The 27,638-nt window shown below is 43.1% G+C and overlaps 1 protein-coding gene across 1 annotated transcript in view; it reads right to left on the bottom strand.

Annotated features, from left to right (window-relative positions):
• Positions 1-2,016: 2,016 nt before the first annotated feature.
• The window catches only part of SLC9A9 (solute carrier family 9 member A9), a 482,912-nt gene continuing 457,290 nt past the window's right edge, over positions 2,017-27,638 (bottom strand). Inside the window, exons 15-16 of the mRNA XM_034661809.1 lie at positions 5,004-5,109; positions 2,017-3,676 (exon numbers count right to left, since the gene is read on the bottom strand). Of these exons, the coding sequence (XP_034517700.1) occupies positions 3,449-3,676; positions 5,004-5,109 (334 nt within the window). The 3' untranslated portion in view covers positions 2,017-3,448. The remainder of the gene's footprint in view (positions 3,677-5,003; positions 5,110-27,638) is intronic.

Genomic DNA, 27,638 nt, shown 5'->3' with positions numbered 1-27,638 from the left:
GAGCCTGATGTGGGGGCTCGATCCCATAACGCCGGGATCACGCCCTGAGCCGAAGGCAGACGCTTAACCGCTGTGCCACCCAGGCGCCCATGTGTCTTTAAATCTTAAAGACCTTTTGCATGGTTTGCAGACATGTGTGTTGGGTGATGCGGATGAGTAAACCCAGAAGGTATTGGCACTACTGATGCTACACTTTATGTTCTCAAGGTCTCAAAGATCATGGTGAAAATAACACATTTTCTGGTTTTTATTCCACTTCCTATTGTAGTTCAGTACTTCAGTGAGTTATTTCATAGGACTCTTATTATTATTTAATTTGTTTTTGAATAAATAATTCATCTATAGCATACAAAACCCCAAAGGTACAGAAGTGATAAATTAAGTCTCCCCTCAGTTCTTAAGAGGCAATTATACTACCGATTTCTTCTTTAATCTTCCAGAACAGCAGCATACCATGCACTCTGTTCTGCACCTTGCTATTTTTATTTAACAGTAGATCCTGGAGATCATTCTACATCAGTACACGTGACGCTGTGTTGTGAGATGGCTGTGCTGTGTTTTATTTAACTGGGAAGGCAATTGAAGTTGTTTCCGTAAACACTCTTTATCTGTATAATATTCTCAAATGTCTAGAATAAAAGTTCTGCACATGAAATTGGTCGGTCAAAGGGTATTTGAATTTTCAGCTTTGATTTATATTATTAAATTGCTCTCCAAGAAGTTTCTAGAAACTTCCTGAATGAAGACCTTCATGGCACTTGCCACCAGGCTTCTGACTTGCTCAGACATGTACTGAGTATCAGGGGGACACTACAGAGGGTCTAGCTGGGAGCCTGACAGTGAGTGGAATTCTGTGTGTGTGTATGTATGTGTGATGCACACATGGTAAGAAGCTCAAGGAAAAACCATCAGTCAATTAATTAATTAGGGTCCTCTTTAAAGCTCTAAGAATGAGTGCAAGCATTAGCGGCTTGAATAAAGCTTTGGCCTTCTTATTCATTAGAAACTGGCAGTAAATAATAGGCTTGAATTTCACAGTCCTCATGCTGCTAATCAAAGCACAAGATCTTCAGATCATAAATTATTATCCCTCACAACAGGAGCATAAAGGGAATTTGGTTTTATGAATTGCTCACTGGGACACTAGCAAGCCTCTCTCTGGGTCTCGGGCTGATTCAGAGGGAAGGAAGCTGGTAATGGCGTCTTGAAACTGGAACACGGTCTACCAGGTCTACCAGATTGGACAGGGCACAGTTTCCTCAGACTCACAATATTTTCTGCACCCGGAGTCAGGGGATAAGTGCCCCCCCCCCCCGATTAAACAGCTTCTCATTCCCCTTGTTGGTAATAGTTCCTGATGTTCACCTGGAAAGAGTTTTTTCCAGGCAGGAAGGGGGCTTTCCTGTGAGCCGGAGGTGGTTTCTGCTCTGCCTCTCAGTGAGCTGCTGCAGGCTTTAGACTGTGTACCTTGCCCTCCCCGCCCTTCTCATTTCCACCTCATAGGTCAAATTTCTCTCCCTTCTCTCCACTCCTGCCCTCACTAACATTTGTCTGTTTTGAGAGGATCTTCTCTTTCCCTGGTGTGTTTTCCAACACACACACACACACCCCAAGTTCTTATCTCTTCCTTTCACATGATAAGGACAGAAATGAGATGAAGCCTTATCTTCTGACTTTCCTTTTTCTTCTTCTCCTCCAGTACCCCCTCCCTCTGTTTTTGAAGCTCTTCATGATTTCTGGTCACCTGCAGTGCGAAAGGAGGATGCTGTTCCACTCTGCCTGCCTTAGCTCTCCCATCTCTGGCTGCCATGTCCTCCAAGCCCAACGGTGCTCTCTTCAGTGGCTTGGTGTGCCAGCCCCCGTGGCTCTTGCAGGGCCATAGGACCCTTGCAGCTCCCTTATGCTACCTTTCAGTGCCTGTTTCATCTGACATTTCAAGTATAAAGGCTTCGAACTGCCAATTGGCATGGGCAGAAAAAATGCCTTTAAATAAAACATTGGCCAACACGATCATACTTTATAACAAAAGTTTATTAGGGTTAAGTCACGTTAGAAAACTTCATGCTTTGCCATTTGCCATATTTACCTGGAATGACCAGATTATACTTAGCGGAGTACAAAACAATTTGTGCCCTGTACTGTTCGGAAAGTAAGAAAATCGCTGTACATAGCAGTGTGCCTGACACCGCCATGGTTAAGAGCCTAACAACTGGTTAGCAAAGCATATGTTACTTCTGAGCTTTGGGCCTGAGGAAGACATATTCCCTACCTCCTTCAGAAGCAGACCCGTCAGAGCCTGGGCACTGAAGACTGGAGCCTGCTGTTTTGGAATCTAATATTAACACATCTGTATTTCAAGAGAAGCTAGGCTTGAGGTATCTTTATGGCTTAAAAGGCACAGGTCATGCAGCTGAATTAAAAGCTATTGTGTTGGTCCCTCTGTCATGGACCATGCGCCACCTCTCGTAAGGGGGGTCGTGATGCTGCGTCCCTGACTCCTCAGTATGGTCTCCGCATCATCAGCTCTGCTCTGCTAGCTTCTGCTTTTGCTCAGCAGCTGTGAGGGTTGGGATCGGAGGACAGGTCGGGATGCCTGCGCTGGCTCCTGCCATGTGGAGAACAACCTGTACAGCAGACAGAGGGGACCAGCCACAGGGCCAAGAAGTGATTCAAATGCAAGCAGGGACAGGAAGGCTCGTTCTTCAGATAAAATATAGTAGGGAGGAAAGAAAACAGCTCTCCCTGGAAGGGGTCTTAGTTGGAAAGCAGAGCTGCATGGGTGCAGCATACGCCCAGCTGTAAGCACCCCCTTCCTTCAGTAGGAGAAGCGGCTTGAAAAGAACGCCAGCAGAACAGCGGGTCAGCACCCAGCATGGGTGCTGAGAGGCCATCGACAGTGGTATCGATCCCTTGTGTGGGCTTTGCAAATGGCCCTGAAGTCATTAAGAACAAGTGGGAGTCTAGGTCTTTGTAATATAACAATTTCACTTAGTAAATAACTGGCATTCCCTTCAGCTTAGGAGCCCACATGTTTATGCTCAGAAACTTTTTTTCTGATTTTTAAATTCTCCCTAATGGAAGGAATAACATCTGAAATCAAAGTGAGGGGCCTGGAGAGCTACATACCGAAAAGAAACCCCTGCAGACCCAGCACCTCTGTTCCATCCTTGCAGCAGCTAGACTCCCGACTCCCTCCCTTCTCCACCCCCCCCATTCACTAATGAAAGTGGCTGCTGTCAAAAACTTAAATTCAGTTGCATAGTATAGAAGGATGATAATAAACTCTCACTTCTTCAGGCACCAGGGATACTTGTGACAAGGTTTTGATTCTCTCCAATGTCTGCCCTTACTGCACCGTCCAGCCTCTCCCCTGCACTGCCTCCCCAGCTTGGCTCCTATTCCTCCGTGAGCCCCTCATGACTTGGGATTACACCTGCACCGTTCACCATTAGTTCAGCTGGGACTGACCGGGGGTCTGCTCAAGCTTGAGTTCGTAGCCTCCCAAGCCGAGGTCCCCCTCGTAAATGTTGTCTTTGCTTGGAGTGTGCGGGGAAGCTTTCCGGTCCAGACCCAGGCTCGCAGGAAGGCTGCAGGGTGAGGTGGCTTGCTCCTGGTAACTCATTGCCAGTTGGTCCTGATTCACAATGCATTCCACATCGTCCTCTTTGAGCTGTTCCTGCAATTTGGGAAGAGAGAGAAGTGATTTCACGATGAAGAAAACAAGAGCTGTCTTCTACCGTAAGAACACTGGGTGCTTGTTTTCCCTTCTAACGGCCCTGGTTTGCCCTGGCTGAGGTTCTGCTGAGGCAGGCACCGCTTTCCCGTGGCTGGGGACGTGGTGGGGCATTTCCCACGGAAGACCTGCCCTGGGACGCAGCCACCTGACGCCCGCAGGCCTGACGGGAGAGCTGGTAGAGAGCAGATGCTCCCGGAGTACCTCCTTGGGTTAGGGGAGTTAAAATACAACTCAGTGGGTTTCTCGAACTGCTCCCTAACCAGGCTGAGAGCAGTTAGGAGTTAGAGGCACCTTGGTGAACGGAATGACTCTCAACATTGGTTTTCTAACACTCGTGCCCATCACTAAACTCTCAAAATGCAGTTTCTGTTGTATTTTATTTGAAAAGTGTGTCCTCACAGCATGTGTCTTGGGATGAGTGTCAGAAAGCTACCCATGGTTGGAAGTCATGATAGTACAGAATGGGAGCAATTGACTAGATCCGGCCAACATGGTTTTCCTCAGACGGAGCCTTCCTTGAAGGAAAGAATTAAGATCTCAAGTCTTCTTCCGTTGGCTTGGGGAAGACCACACAAAATTACTCACAGAAGCAGCCCTGGCTAGGTGACCGAGGTCAGTGGTTTCCAACATTAGGCTGTACCAGAATCACTTGGAAGGTTCACTGAAGCACAGAGGCTGGGCCCCAAGCTCAGAGTTCTGAGGTGACAGTGGGGGGTGGGGGGCTGATAATTTGCATTTCTAGCAAGTTCCTAAGTTATGCTGAGGCTGCTGGTCTGGGGACACACTTTGAGAACCACTGCCTTCGGCCGTTGTGCCCAGAGCACATCTGAGATGCACTTTTCTCTGTTTCTGCGAGGGGGTGGCCGGCCAGGCAACCTCCAAGGGTGCCACAGTCGCTCTCCAGTTCCTGACGCTGGTTTGCTGGTGATGATTCTAATTGCTTCTCAGCAGTTTTTACTCCACTCCCTTGAGCTATAAAGCACAGGCTTAATATTCAAAACCTCAAAACACAGCAGTTTGTGGGGACATATTACTTCTTTCACATTTTCTGAATTCATTTTATGGTTAAAAATATTGGTCACAATAAAAAATTGCATTTTTAAAAGAAGAATGAGCCCGAATCGGCAACATCTGAAAAGAAAAGAAAAATGCCTCTTGGTGCAGTGAATTTTAAAATGCTTCCTCCTCAAGCTGGGAAGGAATAGCCCTGAGGTTCTTGGGCTCATCGGCATCCACCAAGCCTGTCCCGCTCAGGGTAGTTACTCACCCCGTAGGCCTGTGGACTGGTGAGCAGCCTGGAAATTGGACCGCACCATTCAGGTAATGTTGTGGTCAGCGGAGGACCAGCGTGGGTTAAAATTGGTTTCAGATATCTGCAAGGCCTGTTAAGGAATTCTTGCCAAAAGGAAGTTAGAACTTAGTTTCCCACACAGCAAAACCTTTGCATGTGGCGAGACAGTTACGTTCACCTTTAAATCCCCTATTCCCTCATTTAGGAGGCAATCTGGCCTGCAAAAATTGCTGTTTATAATCTTTGCTCCACACACTTTTCCAGCCCTCCTGGTAGCCTTTAATCAAAAAGAAATGGGGACTGGGCCAGCCGACATCAGAGAGAGGAGTAAGTGTTCCCCTTCTTCTCCCCTCCCTCCCTCAATGTCTCATCTGTTTGAGAATGCATTGCTTAAGAATGATCTTAAACAATAGCAGAAAGGATTGTGTTTTCTTAAAACTGCACACATAGCTTAAACCACCAGTAATTTCCACAAAGAAGCAAGAGGTATTTCATAAAATGTTCAGTCATTTTAGAACTGGGTAGTGAACATGGATTGTTTTCCAAAATACTTTATTTTCACTATTCAACACAGTCACTTTATACTTCATACATCAATGCGTCTCTATACAAAATTATGTAAATAAGCTGGTGCCAGGTTCATTCAATTGTCTAGCACCTGTCTTTCTTATCTTTTCATCCCAAAATGCTCTAACAAGTTAAAAGAAAACCCTGTGCATCTGAAGCCCTTATGTTTCCCTCCAATCTAGCAATAGTGAAACCCCTAGGGGCTGCCTCCGGTTGCCTTATTATTTCTTTCTTTCTTTTTTTTTTTGCTCAAAGGAAAGTAGTGGAATTATTTCACCATTCCATCAGACACAACTTTTAAGCTTTATATTATTTCCTCTGCTGGAGAATATTTCACCTCATCAACTTTCTGAAAAGCTATAATAAATAGGAAAAGGGAAAAAAAATGGAAACCGGTTAACATTGGTTGGTTTGGGAAGATCCGAAGTCACCTGCAGGCATTGAGACACGAGGAGATCTGGGAGATGGCTCTCCTGGAGCCCGTCTATAGCTGGACACTGCCCTGTCATCCTGTGATGCCCTGGGCATGTGAAGACAAAGGGAAGATGTGGACTCCAGGGACCAGAAATCTCGTTGCCTCTGGCTTCAAATCCTTCACCACCAAAGTGATGATAGAGCAGAGAATGCTCCTGAACATATCCTAGTTATGATGCAAGGAGAGCCACTGAAAAGATGCTTAAGGGAGTCTATAACTCCAACTGCAAATGGGAAACTAGACAATTTCTTTCAGATGGGTGGCTGTTGTGCTCAGCGAAGGACCGGGGGACATATTGAAGTTCAGAGCCCGGCATTCCCTGTAACATCTTTTGAGTGGATCTGTGACCCTGGAAATCCTGTGATGGTCTTCCATTAATTTTCATTACAGATTGTTATTTCATTTATTTTATGGATGGAGGAATTGAGGCCCAGAGATAGAATGATTTTAAAGAATCCAAAGGCTCCCGTGGCTATTTGAATCTACCACCAACGTTGCTAGCAAAAGAGAAATTATCAGGGCAGAATCATGCATGCGACCAGCTGGTCCTCTAGAGAGAAAAGCTTGCAGACCCCATCCCTGCTGGCGAGCTGCGGACCCTCTCACACAGGGGTACATGAGGACACGTGGTCTTATTAGCGTTTATGGTGTGTGTAGGTCAGCGAAAAAATACTTCTTTGGGGAAGGTGAGGTGGGTAACATATATGTACAGCTGGAGTGTAAATCAAGGAAAATCCAGCCAATTTCATTTCAAGATGGAAAAGTGACAGTAGGTAAGCTACATTTCTAGAGACGTCATTTTAACAAAAAATGAAGAGGTTCGTCAAGGTTCTAATTGTTTCAGAGAGGCCTGGGCAACTTCCACTGTTTGAGGGTCACAGAATATTGAAAAATAAAAGTGCCAAAATGCCACAATAACGTTACAAAGGTAAAGCGCAAATTTAGAATTGTGTAATGAACATTTTTTTCTTTTAATCCTGAGGTGGTATCTCTTTAACTCTACGTGTATTGTTATTGGAGCGAACACTTCATGATGAAATTTGTAGCTTTTTGTGGATGTGGGGCCTGGACCAAATGGGGTACCATTTAACCTCTTCTGGACAGGTTCTGGGATTTTCGACTCACAATGCCTCTGCCTAACGGCCAACTCTGCCACTTTACTGACCGTAGGAACTGTGGTTTAGTTATTTACCCATGTGAGCCTCAAGTATTGCTGTGAATATCGATGGGAAATAACATTATGTAAAAATGGTTTTAAACCCTATGTGCCATTCAAACGCTGTTTATTTTATTTGAAAGATTTATTCTCTGAGTGATACTTCTGAGGAATTGGTGTCTCATTCGTGGTTGGGACAACAACGGGGAAATGAGACTGAGGGTAGAGATGAGAAAAATGGCACTCTGGGCATTTGGTGTGGCCTTGGGACTCACAGGCTAGGTCGTAGGTGGGAAATTTAAGGCGCTCCTACAGCAAAAGTAGCTATTAGGGTTAAAATTTGTTGTACGGGCAGCTAGCCTGCGGTAGTAGGTGAGAGGTGGTCAGGATTTGTTGATGTATGACTCTTCCAGGAAGCTCCCAATGCCATTTGGCTGCTCTGGTGTCCCGGTAGCTGTTTGTCAAAGGCGTGAGGCATGCTCGGTGGGGCCGTGAGCGGGATTCGCCAAGCACCACGAGGAGCCGTGGCAGACGTGGCACAGAATCTGAACTTGGTTTGCCCAGCGCTTGCCATCTATTATGTGCTCAGTGGATGTTTGCTGAATTTCTGATATAGAAAATATAAGTGAGGGAAGTAGATTCTGAGTAACTTGACAAGAGAAGACAAAGGGGGCAGTTTATAGCCAACTAATGAGGTTTTTCTGAGGAAAGGCTAAGAAAGGTTAAGTTGAAGATGGACCTCATGGACCTGAGTTATTAGGATGAAGGGACCATAAAAAGAGTGGGAATGGCATGAAATAAAGTGGTTTAAAATAATCTTGCGTTTTACTCATTCATTTGTTCCTTCATATGCTCACGTTTGTTTTTGTTGTACGTGCCACGCTAGTGAGGCATCCACACAAGGAAATGGACAATTGCATTTAGAATGTAAAGCTCCCTTGTCTCCAGACTGTGGTTGGTCTCCTTGAGGGCGGGGTTGTCCCATTCACCTGGACACAGTGCTCGGCACATTTTAGATGTTCAAAAAATAGTTGCTGAATTAATGAAGACGACAGATACGGAGAGGGGAAAAGACTTGCTCAGTGGAACCCAGCCAGAGAGTTAGTGTCAGAGTTGGGCCTGGGATCAAGGACGTTTCCATCGCACAGGGCATCTTTCTTCTGCTCCAGAGACACTGAGTAACAGGTCTCTTCTGATTGGACAGCTGATTTGGAATTGAGGAATCAGTGATTTTCAGAGTTCTTTATTGCTGAGAAATGTCTGGAAAGTGGCTGGATCTCCAGGGTTACCTAAATTATTAAAGAGTAAGAAAACTCTTTTGATCTATAAAAAAACCCCAACTGCTGATTTTGCAAAATGTGTTATTTTTTTCATCAGGTTCTAGTATATGTTTGGGGAGGCAGATTCCCCATTGGGTATTTTTGGTGCAGCTAGTTTTGCTTCTCTAATAAGCTAGAAATGTATCAAGATGAAATGTGAAGCTCTGGGGGAAGAAAACAATGACTTTCCTATCCAAAGGGCATAGGTTTGGGAATAGCAGTTTGGTTCTGGAGATGTAAATAAAAGCTAGAATTCTACCCAGAGTTTAACATGCGTGCACTAAAGAAGACAATTGACAGATGCCATTTTCTCCTGTGGTCTGAGTTATCAGAAGGTCCAGAGCTAAATTTAGTGCTTAACTGAACTAACATCCAAAATTCCTGGTAATGTTGATTTCTTTCTCTTTTTGTTTGTTAGTTTTTGTTTTAATTATTTTAAAGCCTCATGTTGTACCCATTGTAAGTTGCCAAAACTAATGAGTCTGCAGCTTGCTCACGTCTGTGTTTCCTATGACATAGTCCCCTGTAGCCTGGAGAGATGCAAAACCCCAAGCAAAGATCCAGTTCCATGAATGAATGTCTGCCCCTTCGAGGGGACTAAGCCCCATGGCCCCTACCATGGGCTGAATGTTTGCATTCTTCCCAAATTCATACATTGAAGCCTTAACCTCCAATGTGATTGTCTTTGGAGATGGGGCCTTTGGGAGGTAATCAGTGTTAGATGAGGTCATGAGCGGGGCTCCCTGTGTTGGGGTTACTGCCCTTATAAGAGGAGATACCAGGGTTTGTTTGCTCTCTTTCCACCTGTCTACAAAGAAGAGGTCAAGTGAACATACAGTGAGATGGTGACCATCTTCAAGCCCAGAAGAGAGTTCTCACCAGAGCCCAATCATACTGGCACCCTGATCTCAGACTTTCAGCTTCTAGAACTGTGAGAAAATCAGTATCTGTAGTGTAAGCCACCTGGTCTATGGTATGTTGTATGGCAGCCTGGGCAGACTAACACACTCCCTCCCTCTGGCCCTCTTTAAAAATCTCTGAGGGCCCTGAAGAGCTATGTTCTATCTTGGCTTTCTCTAAACTCACCTCATCATGAAGATCATCTTGGAAATTTGTTAAAAATTCAGATTTCCAAGTCCTCCCCTGGAGATTCTGTTCTGGCAGGTCTAGGAAGTGGTCTGGGACTCTGTATTTTACAGAGTCTGTATTTTAAGCGCCCCAGATGACTGGTGATTGGGCAAGGATGGAACATGATGTTCTCTCTCTGGACTGTTGCCCTCCATAGGAGATTGAAATTTTAAATAGGAAGAAAAAGAGCATGGTCTCTTATGTTTACAAAACCATTATTTTTAGGGTGAGGGCAGGTATAAGATAAGCCCATCTGGCCCAGAATCCAGTTCTATCTAATGTAATGGCCTCTGCCAAACGTCCATCTTGTCTGGGGGATGGATCACGTAGTTGGCTCAAAGAGATGAAGCCTTGATGACGTTACACCTGAGTGAGTTAATGAAGCATCATGTCTGGGCTTGTGTAGGAAGACTCTGCGTAGTGGGAGTGTTTGCATGTGTTTGTGTGTATAAACTTGATACATGGTCTTATTTTATGGATAAAGTACTCATCACTGCACAGCTGTGTGAAGAACAAAAGTACGTTTATCTCTGTATAGGCTTTTCAAGAATATACCCCGAACTCTTCCATTTATAAAGCATTTCTATATGTCTTATTTTCTTCGTACAGCTGTAGGTAAAAATTATAGTCCCATTTTACAGATCAAGAAATGTGTAAACAGATGGTTTTTCAATTCTCTTCTTACCTATTCTTTTTAAAAAAAGAATTATTTATTTATTTGAGTGAGAAAGAGAGAGAGAGAAAGTGTGTGGAGGTGAGAAGAGAAGGGGGAGAGGAAGAGAGAGAGAGAATCTTAAGCAGACTCCTTGCTGAGTGTGGAGCCCGACTCAGGGCTCAATCTCACGACCCTGAGATCCTGATCTGAGCTGAAACCAAGAGTTGGACGCTTAACCAACTGAGCCACCCAGGTGCCCCTCTTCTAATCTATTCTTACCCCCTTTTCCAGGGGGCATTTAGCTTTCAGTGCTGGCTTGCCACCATATGGCCAGGAATCAATGACAGGTGGGTGGGGAAGGGTAAATACATCCCATAGTGGAAGTCACCTTGCCCTCCACACCCATACATTCCTGCAGAAAACTAGGTCCCACTTGCTATTGACTTGCTGAGTTCCCACACAGTTGTTTACACAGCATCCATGAACAAAACTAGCAGAGGGCACCCCACATTTCACACACCCTATCACTCTTTGATTCCAATACACAAATCACACCCCTTCTGCCTTGATTCCCAGGAAATGAGGCCTAGGGAATTGAGTGTGTTTTCCCTCTTTCCTTTGCATAGATCAGATGTCATAATTGAGCACTTACTCTCTTAAGGTTCAGGTTGGAGGAAGGCTTTAAGAGTCCAAACAAGAAGCCTTCCTCTTTGAGCTGTTTTATCCCTCTCTTCTCTCTATCTAGGGGGTGGACTTCCAATTTTGCACCAGGCACTTGCAGAGAGCATAGGAGTAGGAGCCTGTCTTTGCAGCAGCCACACTATTTCAAGAACAAGCTATCAAGATGGCACCTCCTCTTAGGCTATCCACGAAGTTATGGTTTAAAAATAAGGACAACGGAGAAACCCTCTATTCACATACACAGATGAACATATGCTTCTTTGTTTGACAAACCTAACCTCTACCACCTTCAAGGAAATTGCTCTCAACAACTGCTGGGGTAGAAAGAGAGCAGCAAATGCCAGCATTAACACCTGACGGGTCAGCAGAACTGCCCGGAGGAAGCCAGCATGGAGTGACCGAAACCTCTTTCAGCCCGGTCTCTGAGCTCTGCTACTCTTCTGTCTATTTGGTGAAGGGCTCTCCTTTCAAGGCCAAGCTGGTGTGTCCCTTCCCCGCAGTGTGTCCCTTCCCCTCAGACCTGCCATGCTGAGCTGCTAGCTAGTAGCCTTCGTCACATCGTCTGGAAGCTCAAGGTTTACATCTCCATCTTCCTCTAAGCTCCTTGAGGGCAAGAACTTTATTATTATTTAACAAAATATTTATACTGTAGAATGAAAAAGGGATACATCAAACCCCACCAATCCAACGTACAGTCGAATGGATCATTTTAAAGCAAGGAAATCACCCAGACCAGGAAACGGAACTTTGTTTCCCAGCCCAAAAGGATGTCTCATCCTAATGCAGACTCCAGCCTCTCCACAAGGAACTACATCCTGACGTGTGTACTAATCACTTCCTTGAGTTTATATTGTAGTTTTATCACTCAAGTGTGCATTCTTACACTGAACTACAGTTCGGTCTTGCCTATTTTTAAAAAAAAATATGTTATGCCTTTTAATCTGTAGATCCCCCTTTTCATTTCTTTAGAATTTACCTGCCGAAGAACCTGGGCCATTTGACCTGTGGAGTGTCCCATGGTCTGAATTTTGCTGATCACAAACTCATGTGCAGCCCAGCATGGTCCCCTGCCCTTGGTCTTTCCTGTAAATTGCCAGCTGGATCCAGAGATTAGATCGGATTCACATTCTCTTCCATCCTCTTGGCCAGACTAAGGAAGGTACATCATCTCTGGTTGTGCCTCTTTGTGTGATCTGAGCAGCCGCTAGTGTGTAATACCTGTAACTATTTGCTCACTGGGGATTGCAAATAGTGAAATTCTAACCGTGTATATGTATATATATATATATATATATATATATATATATATAATTTTATTAGGTAGAATACTTTTACGAAGAGACATTTTTTTATTTATCCCATTGGGATNTTTATTCCATTGGGATATTCAGTGGAATAGTCAATATAGGAAAGACAAGATAAATGCTTGATTTATTTCATCTGTTTACCAGGTTTCCAGATGATTCATCATCCTTTGAAAATGATTGATTCTTTGTTTAAGTATCATTAAAGAGTAATGAATTTAAATGAATTTGATTGCAATTATTATCATTGTTGAAGCTCAAACTGACCCATCTTTGGTCAGTGGGAGTCTTTTCAAATTGGCTCCTGAGTCCTAGTGAAACGATGTCAGTATCTTTGATAGCTTCTTTGTCATCTGTATGACAACTTGTTCTAGGCTCATCATGAACATTGCCTGTTTCAGACCTCACACCAACCATTTCTCCAAAATTCTCTGATTTCTTTTAGTGAGAAATGGTGTTTTAACAGCAAACTCTGGGTGCCAAGGGTGACGATACCCAGTAAGGTACTGTTAAGTGTTCCACAATTGACTCTTTTTTTTTTTTTAAAGCTGGATTTGTAGCATTTCCCAGTTTCCATGGTATAAACACTCCCATGATGGCTGATTTTGATATATCAACATGAAGTCACTGAACGTGGAGTTGGGATGAGATGTGTACAATCTGTTCTCACCAGCTAGTGCAGACAAGCTTCATCATGCCACTAGTTATATATGTTGCGAGTTACTATGGATACTTCCAATTCAGGTTCAAAGAATTTCTGATTCTCAAGGACATAAGGAATGATAGAATTAGAATAGTCCATAATTACTCATTTGTTTTATCCTTTATTAAATATATAGTAGTCTCAGAATAATAATACCGATTGTACCACCATAAAGAATTACACAATACATTAAAAAACTTTTGCATATCCTCCCTATATTCTAACTTCCCATTAAAAAAAAAAACCCTATTGTGCAACTATACGTAGTTAGACTGCATCGACACTGTCAGATCATATAGCCATTCCATTCTACACCCTCTCTCTTAGCTCTTGTTTAGTCTTAGCTCCCTGGGTAACTACATACTTAATACAAGCCTTCCGGCCTTATGTCAATGCTTTCCTAGTCATTTTGATTATCTGAAGCTTGTTCTTTAGTAGATTGCTCAGGAAGGACTCAAGGAAAAAATCTGGAGTTCTTGAATATTGATAACAATTTGTGGCTTTTATATTTTGATAGTCTGTTTTTCTGGAAATGAAATTGCTGGCTTACAACTTTCTTTATTTGATTATCTTACATACATTTCTAGTTTATTTTGACATAAGTAGTTACTCTTGAAAAGCACAATGAAGATATAACTTTCTTTCCTTTATAAATCACATGGGCTTTTTCCCCTAGATGCCATAGATGACTTTTTCCTTAAAGTTCATCAATTTCACTAAATTTTTTCTGATGTTGATTGTTCTAGGGTTGATAGTCTCTGGTACATGGTGTGCTCTTTCAATGTATAATTGCAAATGTACTAAATGTGTTGTATTTCAGCAACGTTCTCCTGCATCAGTACTTGTGCTGTTTCTTTGCTTTGTTTTTTTTCTTCAGGGACTCCTATTTTCTGGATGTTCGATCTTTGCCTGTCTTCAATATTTGTCACTTTCCCTTGAATACTTTTTATCTTTTTCTTTTCATTTCTTCCTGATTTAAGACTTTCTTTTTTCTTTTTACCTGCTATTTCTTATTATCCATTGTGTTTATTTGCTTTTTTATTTCTTCTAATGTACTATCCATTTCTGATATGAATTTTTTTCTTCATTTCAAATTATTTTCAGTGTTTTTTTCCACTTCTGATTTGTGTTGTTCTTTCATGTCATCGTTTTTGTAATGTTTTAACTGGTTTTATTATAGTATATTATACTTTTGACCTACTTCTAGCATGCTTTCACTGTCTGTAAGGATGCTATTCTGTTTCTTATTCTCTTTTTTTCTTTCAATAACTCTCTGAGATTTGACTTCTGTCTTTTTCTGTTGGTTTGCTTTTTGTTTGTTTGTTTTTAATGTAAAACTAGTTTTCCTAAACTCATTGAAGGAGGCAGTGATCAGAAAACCTTTTTCAACTTCATAGGGTTCCCTCTTCTGTTGTTTTTTTATAGTGGTGAACATGGTGGCTGTATACTGGGCTTTCCTGACCTGTTCTCCTCCTCAGCTGATCTGGACTTGTCTTTCCTTCTTCACTATCATCTTTGTCCAGCTCGATTTGGATTGCACTCCAGGTAGCTGCTCCTGAGTGCAGGACCCTGACCTGAAAGGGAGCCTTGGTGGATCCACTTTGAGAGCTTTTGACAGCTCCAGCCCTTCAGTCCTTCTTATTGGGACCTTTCATTTACTCCTAGTAGAGAGGGCTCTACTCCCTGCCCCAACTCGAGTTTCAGAGATGTTTATCACATTACCCCATCTACACTTTTCAGGAAATACTATTGGCTATTTAGGAGTTCGCCTATTTTCAGGTCCATCAGATGCTACCCTATTGTTTCCTTCTTCCCCTTTCGTGGACACTTATGTTAATGGTGGTTTATCTCTACTAACTTGTAATTTAGAGTTCGTGAGAAAACTTGCCCCTAATTTTATTTTAAATGTGTCCATGGATTTTGATTTTATTATTATCTAATTATTCTGCCTATTTTTATGTAGGGATTTGGAGAGATTGAAAGACTGCTGTTGATACCACTGTTATCTTCCCAGAATGGAGAAGTGGTTCTTCACTTTCCCTGGCCTTGGACTGAGCGCTGTGAAAAATTGCTCATATGCTCATCATTTGCATACAATTTCACATGTGAAATGAAGAGTTTCTAGATGTCTTGAAGTACATCCATGCTCCCCTAATGGTCCCAAGCTAGAAAACTCTGGTCAGGAGCAATTAAGTATTAAGGATGAGGGCACACTAGAGGCTGAAAAAGTGGTGTCCTTGCTACCCTATTTGTATTGGGAGTTGATTTTATCAATGATATCTCTAAGATCTACCTATTAAATGTTAAGATAATTCTATTGGCCTCCTTGGTTCCAGACAGACAATCCAGAGACAGAAAAAGGGCTGTGGAGTTTGTTGGATAGGTTAAAGGAAAGATGACAGTGGCGGGATACCAAAGCAACCAATGTAAGTAGGACAAATGGACATCAGATAAACAAGAGGGAATGTTGGAATCACGAGGCTGGAGGAAACCCGAGAGTTCATCTGATCCAGATCAGATCTTAATAGAGTAGAAAGTCTAAACCTAGAGTCCAAGTGTGGTTATCTGAGTATCTGCACCAGAATTGCCTGGTTTGCTTGTTAAAATGCAGATTCCCAGGCCCTTGACACTGACCCTCTTGGGTGGGAGTTCTAGTAATCTGCATTTTACCAATCCCCTGAAAACCACTGGTCTAAATGATGCAGTGAATCCACCAGGTCTCTTGAAGGACCCTGGATATGGAGGTGCCACATCTATGAGCTGCACAGTACAATAATAATAACAAGGGTAATATAATAATATCACTTTTACTCCTACTCCTACTGCTTCTCCTCCTACTATTGTGTCCTCAAGACTTTTCCCCTTGGACACAGGGGGTCCACAGATTTCTAGGAATGTTTGCTGCCTATCACCTGCAGTGGAAATCCACTTGTGCCATATGGAATGTTACATTTGGCTCAAGTTGTTTTGAGAGAAAACAGTTCTGGAGAAAAATGCTGCTGCTATTCACATGGAGTGCGTCTTGGCTTTTGGTGGCCTCTGATTAAAGGAACTGCCAGACCCCCTCTGTTAGCTCACAGTGATTTGACAACAGACCATTATGAGTTACCTCCCTGATGGTATGTCAGAGAACTGGGCTTTGAGAAGTAACTCTGCGCCAGCATTCCAAGTCTCCACTCTGGTTTGGAGGGAAATTTCTGTTCGATTTCTTCCTCCAATACTGATTGGATGTGATGTTATGAATGCTGGACCCTCAGCTGGCTACCCAAGAATTCACATTTAACACACAGGTGGCCAGCCCTGCCCAAGCCCTCTCTGGCTCATTCATTACTCCATGGAGCCAGGCCCTTCCACTCAACTCCCAGAAGAGTGTGTGCCTGAGGGGGACTGATCTCCATGTGCGCATAGGCAGGGATTCCATGGGGAATGTGTAATTGTGCTCATCTTCTGCCTCCGGGGAAAAAGAAACAGTCCCTCCTGTATTGGTAACTGCAGTGGGTCAGGACTCTCAGAGCACGAACTTAAAGTGGGAAGGACCTTCAGTACATTCATGGCGTGGGATATAGGAGACACCAAACACAGATGGCTGAGGTCTGGCTGCTGTGACCACTTCTCAGTCTGAGCAAAAATCTCCAACTCTTTAGCTCTTGATTTTCTCGTTCCTAAGGAGACACATGGTGCTATGTTAGATCTGGTTAGGTAACTACTTAAATATTGCAATTACCTTGTGTATTTGTTTTCCAGGACTGTCCTAACAAAGTACCACAAACTGGATGGCTTAAAACAACAGAATTTTTTTTTGTTTCACAGTTCTGGAGGCTCGAAGTCTGAGATCAAGCTATGGGCAGGGTTGGTTTCTTCTGAGGGTTCATCCCATGCCTGTCTCCTAGCTTCTGGTTATAGCCAGCAATTCTTGGTGTTCCTTGGCTTGTAGTTACATTACTCCAACCTCTAGCTTCATCTTCCCATACTGTTTTCTCTGTGTCTTTACATGACCAAAGTTTTCTTATAAGCAAACCAGTGATACTGGATTAGGGACCCACCCCATTCTGGTATGACTTCACCTTAACTAATCGCACCTACAATGAACCTATTTCCAAATTAGGTTACATTTTGAGGTACTGGGGGGTTGGGAATTCAATATATCTTTTTAGGGGGGTAAGTAATTCAGCCTATAACTTACTGCTTCTTCTGAAAAATCCCAAGTCTTCTATTTATTAAAAAAGTTTTTTTTGGTAGTAATTAAAAGGACAGGCCAGGTGTGAATCATAGCTTTGCTACTTATTATCTACGAGTGGGCAAACTTCCTAAGGTCTTTGAGCCTTGTTTTTGTCATCCTTAAAGTGGAAATAGCTTATAACAGTGACCTCATAGGGAAGAGGATTAAGTGAGATGAAAATAGATACAATTTTTAGCACAGTTTTGGGCACATAACAAGCACTCAATAAATATTAGTTAACATTATTATTATTTTTTCACGGTGTCCCTTAAGGAGTTTTATAAGTATTAGAAATATATTTCAAACATCCCCAAGTCAACTTACTCGTGAAACACCCACCACATACCCTGCAGAGTTCATAATATTTCTTCTGATGGCTGCTGGAGCCCTGAGACAGATATTGCAAAGTTTCTCTCAGAAGATTCCCTTCTATTCTTGGAGCAGTGCCCCACATGGGGTGCCCAGGGAGGCACTGCTCATTGTTTCCTGACAGCAAGATATCGATGGAACACTTACATTGCGAGGGTCCTACCATAGGAATGACCCTCTGTGTAGGAATGAGGCACTTGCTCAGAAAGTGGGTGTTTTCATAGTGGGCATCAGGTTTTTAAGATCACTGGAGAGCAGACCTTTCTCATCCTCACAATTGTTTCTCTGGGCCTCCAGTGTCCTTGAGGCCACTCTTAACTTTCCTGTACTCTCAAGACACCTTCTCTGACCGTTCAGCAAACTCAGTAGCACGCAGCCTTGTGGCTCTTTAGGAAGACAGAACTTTCTCTCACCCTCACTCTGTCCCCCCATCCCACCCCAGAAATGCTGACTGCTGTAACTCACCGAGTTTGTTACGGCTATGGGAGTCAGGGTATGTGACATTAGGTTATTTTTAAACTATGAAATGAAGCCCATTCAGGAGACATTAGAAGTTCTATTTCCTTTGACTGACAAGACACAAGAGGAGAGCTCTTTGTTGTTACAGGGTCACATATAAATAATCTCATTCTCCTCTCCAGGCACATTTTTCTCTCAGATGCAGTCACTTTCAATTTTTTCTTTCTTTCTTTCTTTCTTTCTTTCTTTCTTTCTTTCTTTTTTCTTTTCTTTTCTTTCTTTTCTTTTCTTTTCTTTTCTTTTCTTTTCTTTTCTTTTTTCTTTTCTTTCTTTTCTTTCTTTCCCTCCAACCCCTGCCTGGAAATACATGTTACAATTGCTACTCAGTACATGCCCTAACATCTCTCAGTCATACCTATATAACACTAAAAATACTTCGGTGATGCACTTGGATCTGTTCCTATTCCTAGTCCCTATCCTATTGTATTCCCTATCCTATCCTATCTCACCCCATTCCATTCCACCTGTCTTCTGTTGTCCTTATACTAGATATCGCCAGCGTACACTAATATCCAAGCCTGCTCCTTTCTCAGGTACCTGAAATAGGTGCACCAGCTTTTTTGAAGGTGGGGGCATAGTTAGATGACTAATTTTGGCCAACGTGTATGACTTTAAGTGACTGGTGTCATTTCTACACTGAAACATAGACTGAAAACCTCTGTTTTGATTAAGCCATGATTATTTAGGGCCGGCATGCAACCTCGCAGCTGACTTCTCCCTGCTACAGTGACCAGAGGAGGCCTCAGGTCGAGAGAGTAGAGCCACAGGCCAAAGCTGCCTGGATCACTGAACTGTGACATCATTTGCAGCCTTTAAGTGAGAGAGAAGTAAACTGCGTGATGGGCCACTGAGATTTGGGAAATGTTTGTTACCACAGTATAGTTTATCCTACTCTGACTAATACAGTATTTTCTCCCATTTCATTTGTTGTTTAGAAATGCTGGTCATGACCCATATGGGTAGCCTCCTACAGTTTTCAAATCATTTTCCAAAGCATCTGCCATATTGATAGCCCCGAAGTATAGACAGAGAGAGGACTCCCCATAGTGAAGGGAGGACATATACCAGCACCGTCTCTCCTCAGGGTCCTAACTTTCTGTAGTTGGTTGATGTCAGGAATAAGGACTAAGTCATTGTGTGACTAGGGGCCTAGAGAGTTAGGCTGCAATTGCTTTGGTGGGGTAGGTGCCAGGGACTTGTTCCAAAGATGACTGAGTAGTGAACTTACCCTTTCTGTGGGATTTTTGCCTTTTGGATGTATGTGGCTCAGATTCAGGCCTCATATATTCTTTTTATTTATTTATTTATTTTTTAAATGATTTTTTATTATATTATGTTAGTCACCATACAGTACATCCCCGGTTTCTGATGTAAAGTTCGATGATTCATTAGTTGTGTATAACACCCACTGCACCATGCGATACGTGCCCTCCTTACTACCCATCACCAGCCTATCCCAATCCCCTCTGAGGCCCTCAGTTTGTTTCTCATAGTCCATAGTCTCTCATGTTTCATTCCCCCTTCTGATTACCCCCCCTTTCTTTATCCCTTTCTTCCCCTACCGATCATCCTAGTTCTTAAGTTGCATAGATGAGAGAAATCATATGATATTTGTCTTTCTCTGCTTGACTTATTTCACTTAGCATTATCTCCTTCAGTGCCGTCCATGTTGCAGCAAATGTTGAGAATTCGTTCTTTCTGATAGCTGAGTAATATTCCATTGTATATATGGACCACAGCTTCTTAATCCAGTCATCTGTTGAAGGGCATCTCGGCTCCTTCCATGATTTGGCTATTGTGGACAATGCAGCTATGAACATTGGGGTGCATATGGCCCTTCTCTTTACTACGTCTGTATCTTTGGGGTAAACACCCAGTAGTGCAATGGCTGGGTCATAGGGTAGTTCAATTTTTAACTTTTTAAGGGACCTCCACACTGTTTTCCAGAGTGGCTGTACCAACTTGCATTCCCACCAACAATGTAGGAGGGATCCCCTTTCTCCACATCCTCTCCAACAATTGTTGTTTCTTGCCTTGTCTATCTTTGCCATTCTAACTGGCGTAAGGTGGTATCTCAGTGTGGTTTTGATTTGAATTTCCCTGATGGCTAATGATTTTGAACATTTTTTCATGTGTCTGTTAGCCATTTGTATGAGCAGACACTTTTCCAATGAAGACATACAAATGGCTAACAGGCCTTATATATTCTTGACCCTTGAACTTCATTGCCCTCTGTTGATCCCATCCCACTTACCTTTCCAACCTTACTCCCTAAACTTTTTCAGAAACCTTAGTTCCTGATAAGTAAAATTAAGCTCTGATTTCCATTTATGTATCACTGTGTTTCTGGGTCTTTGCATATGCTATTCCCTCCATTTGAACAACTTTTCTTTTCAGCTGGCACTTGAAAATCTTAAATCCATTCAGAATAGGTCAACTGTCACTGCCTCTGAAATCTCACTGATCTCTTATTTGTTGCTCTCTTAGGATTTACCACTCTCTATACTATAGTTATTAAAGTATAGCTCTCCTCCTCCAATCTCACCTTGAGCCAGCGCTGCTTCTCTTTTAGTTTTTTCATAAAATTATATCCAGATAAAAGGGTTCCTGTGAACAATAACCACAACACATACCCCAAGGTTAGAAAACCCACTGACTTAAAAAAACAAGGTTGATTTACTAAGGTTGACATGGAAGGCCTTTCTCAGCAACTCATAGGTCTCATATCCACCAAATTCTTGACCGACTTTTATCTTTGTATGTTGTTTCCATTACCAGGAATGCCTTTCCTCACTTTGTCTTTCAGGGGGACCTGGTTACTCTTTAAAGCCTGTGGACTAGATTCCTGGTATTTGCCTGCCCAATTTCTAGTCTCTTACCACAGAAGAAGGCTCTATTTCCTCAGCAGATTGAATGGCAATGGAATGGAAAAAGTTTGTTGGGTATATTTTCTAGAGAAGTTCCTTAGAGACAGCATCAATTTTGCTCTTTCTCCCTTTTTGTCTGTAACTTAAATGAGCTGTTTGGAGCTCCAGCAGCCATATTGGGGCTTAGAGGATACACTTGAGGATAGAAGCTATACTAAGGATTATAAAGGAGAAAGATACAAGGACCAGAGAAATACTGATGACATCACAGAACTCTATTACCAGTTGTAGATTGTCTAATGCTGGACTTCTTTTACATGAGATGAAAACTCTATTTTGATTAAGCCATGGTTATTTTAGATTTTTCTGTTATATGCGGCTAAACACAGTCCTAATGGACACATAGCTCAATGCAAATAGTACCTCTTTGTGTCTATCCTGTATTCTAACTAGGGAATTTTTTCACTGGGGCTCCCACAGGCCTTCACTCAGACCTCTCTGATTACATTTACCGTAATATGTCAGAATTATTTGCCTATATATCTCCTCTTCTGTTAGATTGTGAGCTCCTTGAGGGAGAAAACTTTTCTCATTCTTTTTTGTGTCTGGCGTGATTAATGCCCAGTAACCAGAATGAGTGTTCTCAACTGATGTTTATTAAATTTAATTGAGACTTGAAAAGCATTTAGGGTTTTCTGTTAACAGGCAAATTATTTTGGGAAAGGTATTATCTGAAACCTAAACTTTATTTGGGATTTAGTTGGCAAGAAATAAAGTCATGGGAAATGGCCCTGGGTGGGAGTCTTAGGGATGGGGTGAGAGAGATGAGTAGGGCTGGACTTGCCCCTGGAAGGAAAGGTGGGAAAAACTGCAGCCATGAATTTTGGTCTGTCTGGATCTCCCAAGGGTGGCTCTCCTTTGCTGTTATGTTTCCCGTATACAAAATCTCTCTTCCCTGGAAAGCCCTAGGAGGAGACTGCTTCCATTAGGAATGCTTTACATTGCCCCTCCTGTGTCTCTGAAAGGCAAAGCTTCTCTCCTGAGACTGGGTATCACAGATAACTGGCTCCTTGGGCATACCTGCAAGTCCCTCCTGTGTGCCCCAAGCCTGTCCTTTGGTCCTCCTGAACACTTTGGAAAGGCCCATCACTCTTGAGTTGCAAGATTAAATGAATGCATGTTTGGATAAGATGCTTTTGGGCCCTAGATCAAAGTCTTCACTGCTTGGGGGCCAGACCCCTTTCAGAGCAAGTATAAAAGCTGCCTTCCCCTTCTAGTGAATTATGGGTGCCAAAGGAGAGAAGTACTGCCCCTATCCACCGGATCAGTACATCTTCTCAGGAGAGCTCAGAGAGCATACTCAGAAACCAATGTACTGAGAAAATGGAAAGACATACCTTCTATTAAAACCGCTCAAACATTTTATTGGCATGGACAAATATGATCTTTCGGTTAAAAATGCCCCCACTGGAGAGCAAATTAAACTGTGCCTCATAATATGATTATCTTCTCCTTGTAAAAATAATAAAAAATGTTTTGGTAGGTTTGCTCTGTGTGTCTGCGTGCCTGCTTTAGTCAACAGTTCCAGGGCCTTTTTCTGGAAGTCATAGATCTGGATCTATGCCAAACCAGTGGCAAGAGCTGCCCTGCTTGCCACAGAAAAGGAAGAGAGAGCACTGAGTCATTATACAACTTCACTCCCCTAAATCAAACCTTCCATTTGCCATGATTATTTACCATTGCTTTGTAATTGCGAGCAGACAGCTGAGTGGAGCTGGAAGTCTATTCATTCTTTAAAGTGACATAAAGTGGCACTTGGAGTCCCAAACGATAATTGTTCTTTTCTCCTTGTTAATATCTAACCACTGCTAGGAGTTCTGTGAAAGATGCATTTAATGCCAGCTCCAGAAATTTCTGTGGGATTTGGCTCTTGGCCTCTTTTTTGAAACCCAATTTGAAATCACCCTGAGGAACTGGGAAGGCTGAATTGATTGTGACCTTCAGTCAGAATTCCTCTCTAAATATTTTAGCAGTATGGAGAACTTTCCCTCATTTACATCCCTCTACTACCCAGTAGTGGTCATGGCAGGGAAGAATTGGCAGCTTCTCAGAAATATGATCACTTTGAGGACATTTCCAGCCCAACCTGAATCTTAGAAATTCGAATCTGTCGAGGAGACTAGGTCTTAAGAGATTTCCACCTTGGTGTCTAGACAAAAACTTGAAGCCTATGGGAGCCACTCTGCAGTGGTGGGGGGGGGTCATTGCTTCTCTACCATGTTCTCTGAAGTGATCATTTATGGGTAAGCTGTCAAACCTAGTAAAACCCTCTGCTGACAACATGAGTGATACAGACAGCCGCGTCCCTTTGGCGGTACATGAGGCTTCAAATACCCTTGCAATCCCTGTTGATCAACTTCAAGTAGGGATGGGAAAGATAAATATATGCTGATATCAACGGGCCTTTCTATAGCATAGATGAGTTTCTGCTATTCTTGCCTTTCCAATTTCAAATACTATGCAAAATTGTTGAGTTTCCGGCCTGGGTTAGAATAAAAAGCAGTTAAGTTCATACCTCCCTGACCCTCTGGCTCAGAATTGCAACGTTAATGGTGTCCAGCATTTATTAAACACTAAGAATGTTGGAATTTCTGTATTAAGCACTTTATATGAATAATCTCCTTTAATCCTGGGAGGTAGATTTATCATTATCCCCATTTTATGGGTGAGAAAAATGAGGCATGGGGAGGCAAAGGAGCCAGCCCATGTCATACAGCAAGGAAGTGGAGAAGCCAGGATGTGAACTCAGGCTGCTGTGCTGCCAGCCTGACTACGTCATCTCTTCGACTCTGGAGCTCAGCGCACAATCACATCAATGGCCTTGAAAAGAGTCGTCAGAGGTGACTCTTCGGAAGTCCTACAAAAGACCTTCACTTTTTGAATTCTCTGAGGCTCCTTCAGCATCATTCATCCCTGAGACCATCAACCCAATAGGTGACTGTAGCCCAGGATCTTTGTGGCATGATTCATGGGCTTGGGCTGGGGGAATTACCCACAATTTGGTACTTGCCATGGGAGAATTTACTGGAGACTTCCATTTGCAATGGTTGGAGTTTTAACATTTTGTCCCATGTGAATTGTTTGAGGAAAAAGAAGAGAAGGAAAGAAAAATAGGGAAATTATGGAAGAAGAACAGAGGTCTTTCACCATCCGCACTTGCTACAATAGTTCTGAGGTTCTATTCACAAGCAGCAGTGTTTCAGGCATTTTAGGGGTTGGATACACAGTTGAGACGGTATGAGACGTGGCTTATAACCCAGAACCCGGGATAGGTTGGAATATAAAGGTTAGCAATGCACGCAGAACTGAAAGATTCTTTTCTCTTTCATCCAACAAGAGAGGTCAAGGGCTTTCAAAAATCGGTGGCTTTGGAAGTTGGAGAATTTTCATATTACACATGCCATCTGCTGACTGAATGATAATTGTAATTTTCTCCTCATTGGGCTTCTTTTTTTGTTGCTGGTTTTAAGAATGCTTGCAAAGAAAGGAGTGTGTGTGCTTTGGAGGTGGTAGTGGTAGAGAAGGAGTGAGGGTCTCAGTAAAACCTTCCTAGGACCTGCCTGAGTGCTAAGGCAAGGCCCTGGGCCTGTGTGCACAGTGCTGCTGGACAGAGAGGCTCTGTGACCTTCTTGAGGATTTGGAGGCGCCAAGCCAAGCATCCGGGGCTCTTTCTATTGGCCTCTGTGGGGCTACAGGACTCCTGACATGGGTTCAGAGCCTGTGGAGTAAATCCGAAATTTTGAAAGGAGACTAAGGCATTCTCAATACAGGCAGTGCCCAGGTACGTCTTGGTGACGTCCCCTCCAGCTCCCGAACTTCCTTTCTGATGGGGACTCATGGCGTGTTCTTGCTAAGCTAAGGCTGCATTGTTTTGCACTGTAGAGTGATATTCTTTTTTTGATACTTCCCAATTCAGGGATGCAGTTCTAGATCTAAGTGGAGCTGGACAGGAACCACACCCGATTTCGATGACTACAGATAGCCATCAGGATGGGATCTGCTGGTGGTCCACCAGGAAGCAAGTAACTCAGATGAGCTCCAAACTCTTTAGAAAACCGGTGCCAGTGCAGGTCACCTTTGAGTCATTATAGCCCATGTCATTGGAAATCTTAAAGCCAAATGAGGTCCCTATTTCTGGACCTCACAAGGTGTGTGTCAACATGTCCATCTCTTGGGTCCTTCTCTGTCCTGGTAACTGGGTTGGAGTGAAATGGGGGATGATTGCTGGCAATCAGGGAAGGCCCCAGAATGCCCAGCAAGGTAGCTCCAGGTGCAGAGCTGATGTTGACCTATAAGAGGTGGCAAAGCCGACAACATTTCTTCTTCTGTGCTTGACCTCTGACTTGGCCAGCTCACACTATGGGCGAAAGATTTTTCTTTGCCAAGATTGCTAATAAAGCAAATGGATTTGTTTGATGACTCAAAAAATAACCACTTAAGGGGCAGACATCAAGGGTGCTATAAATTAAGAGCAACAAGTCTTTTACCCCTTTACGCTCTGGAAGTTTCTTTCCCTATGCTCACCACTGGCGGATTCTCTTGTGATCTGCTGTTTCATTTCTATGATTCACAGGTTCCTGAAGTTGAAAGAAGAACCTGGAGCAGATTGCCCATTGTTTTGAGTTATCCTTGCAAATTCCCTCTGTCTTTGCCTACACGATGAAGGAGCTGACTGTGTAGCTATTCCCGCAGGGTTGGGAATAATTCCCATTGCTGCTATTCACGCAGGCCAGTACAATCATTTCCTCATTTTCTGCTCCATACCTTGTCCTTCAGTGGTAATGGAATAAGAGTGAGTTAGTTTAGAGAATTGTTGCATCTGTGGACCTTTTTACTTTAATTAGAAATGGCCCAGGTTTAAAGAATTGCACAACGTGCACCCCAAAGGGGATTTTAGACATTAAGATGTTTCCTAGAGATAACTATTTGGGTTTTCCAGAGGGCTCAAAATTATACCAATTGTTTACTTTTAAGTATAACTAGGGTGGTGTTCTCTAGTAGATTTTTGGCCAGTACCAAAAAAAAGTCTTCCTGGAAGAGAAACAAATTTAGGCTTTTGACTGATTTGTTTTTATTCAGAAAAGCTGAAATGGAATTAATTTTAAATGTGCAGAACTGGTCATTGCTTCTACTGTGGACAGTACTACAATAGGGAAAAAAGAACACTTCCTTCTAAACAGAATTGTAGTGAATCGAGAACTAAAGAGCTTATGGAAAATAGCTTTCAAATGATTATTTTTGTTTGCTTAAATGCTTGATTATGATGATTGTAATTCCAGCTATACACAGAGAGAGCACGGAATAAAAAGCTAAGCCCGGACTCCCATTATTATAACAAAATCCGAAGAACACATCACACTTTATAAAATCCAAATGCCCGTAGGTTTCTTGGGACTGCTGAGTAAAATATAAATATACAGTCCAGGTTCTATTTCTCCGCATTTTCAGGGCCAAGAATTCTATCTAGGCTTCCTTTAAAAGGTGTACCTTGGCCCTGGGTCACTGTAACAACTTACGAAATGAAAATCGAATTTGGAATTTTCTTGCTTTGCATGCAAAGGTTGGCCCTCTGGATTACAACAGGAAGCCTTTGGGGGTGAATAATACGTCCGTGGATGGCTCAGGGTTCCAGACAACAGGCTCATTCCAGCCCCTGAACCAGACGGTTTTAAGTGAGATGATTTCATCACTGCTCTACAGGGGATGCCTCCTGCCACCGTGTCACTACTGAGCGGAGCCCTGTTGACAGCGATGCTCCATGAAGCAATTTTTCTTGTTCTTTGTGTGGAAAGAGTAGAATCGTTACACACATGCAGTCACTTTAACGTCTCGGACCGTAACCCATATGAATAATAGTAATAATCTGTGAACCAAGAGCCTGAAGCCAAAATGGTCGGACGGTCAAGTAGAGAACTTCAGATGACCCTGGAAGATCCAAGGGCTGCCGTGGCCATAGAGAGTTCCAATCCTTCCTGGACAAGAGTAAACCAAATACCCTCATCCAGCTTGCACCACGGCCCCAGGGATGCCGAGGAAGCAGTCGCAAGAGAACTGACACTGCTGGTGGATGGCTCAGGGCTTTGAGAGTGTTGCATCGTCAGAATGTAAACCTGCCTCAGCCCGAGGAAGGCCTGGGGCCCCTTGATCGCTGCTGGTCTGCCCAGCCAGGCTGTCAGGGCGGCACAGGCTGGAGGCAGAGGCTTTTGCGCTCGGGGTAGGTGGGAGGCTTACTTCCAGGGCCCTGTCTACACCTGCTCTGTGGTAGGGCCCAACAGAGGAGCTTGGTGTCGGAGGCTCAATTTACTGCCTCCCGAACAACAGCAGCTGTTGACATGTCATGCCAGTAACAAGGCTGCCCTGATACACTTTGACTTGGCTTTTTGTTTCATTCAGTTTCAAGAATGTTTCTGAATAGTTTAAAAAAGTGTTCCTTTGTCTTTACCCTACCAGTCTTGAAGCTCTGGAAAGGCCAAGACACAGCAAGGACCCCTCCCATTTGTCCTGACCAAAAGTGACTTCCTTGTCTGCTCGTAGGGCCTGCTCATGCTCCCTGTTTCGTTAAAGGCCCCATCATGCCCTGTCATGCTCA

Source organism: Ailuropoda melanoleuca, chromosome 6 (genome assembly GCF_002007445.2).
Source record: "Ailuropoda melanoleuca isolate Jingjing chromosome 6, ASM200744v2, whole genome shotgun sequence".
Classification (NCBI taxonomy): domain Eukaryota; kingdom Metazoa; phylum Chordata; class Mammalia; order Carnivora; family Ursidae; genus Ailuropoda; species Ailuropoda melanoleuca.
The sequence above is the reverse complement of the archived record's forward strand: the minus strand, read 5'-3'. Positions and strand labels throughout refer to the sequence as shown.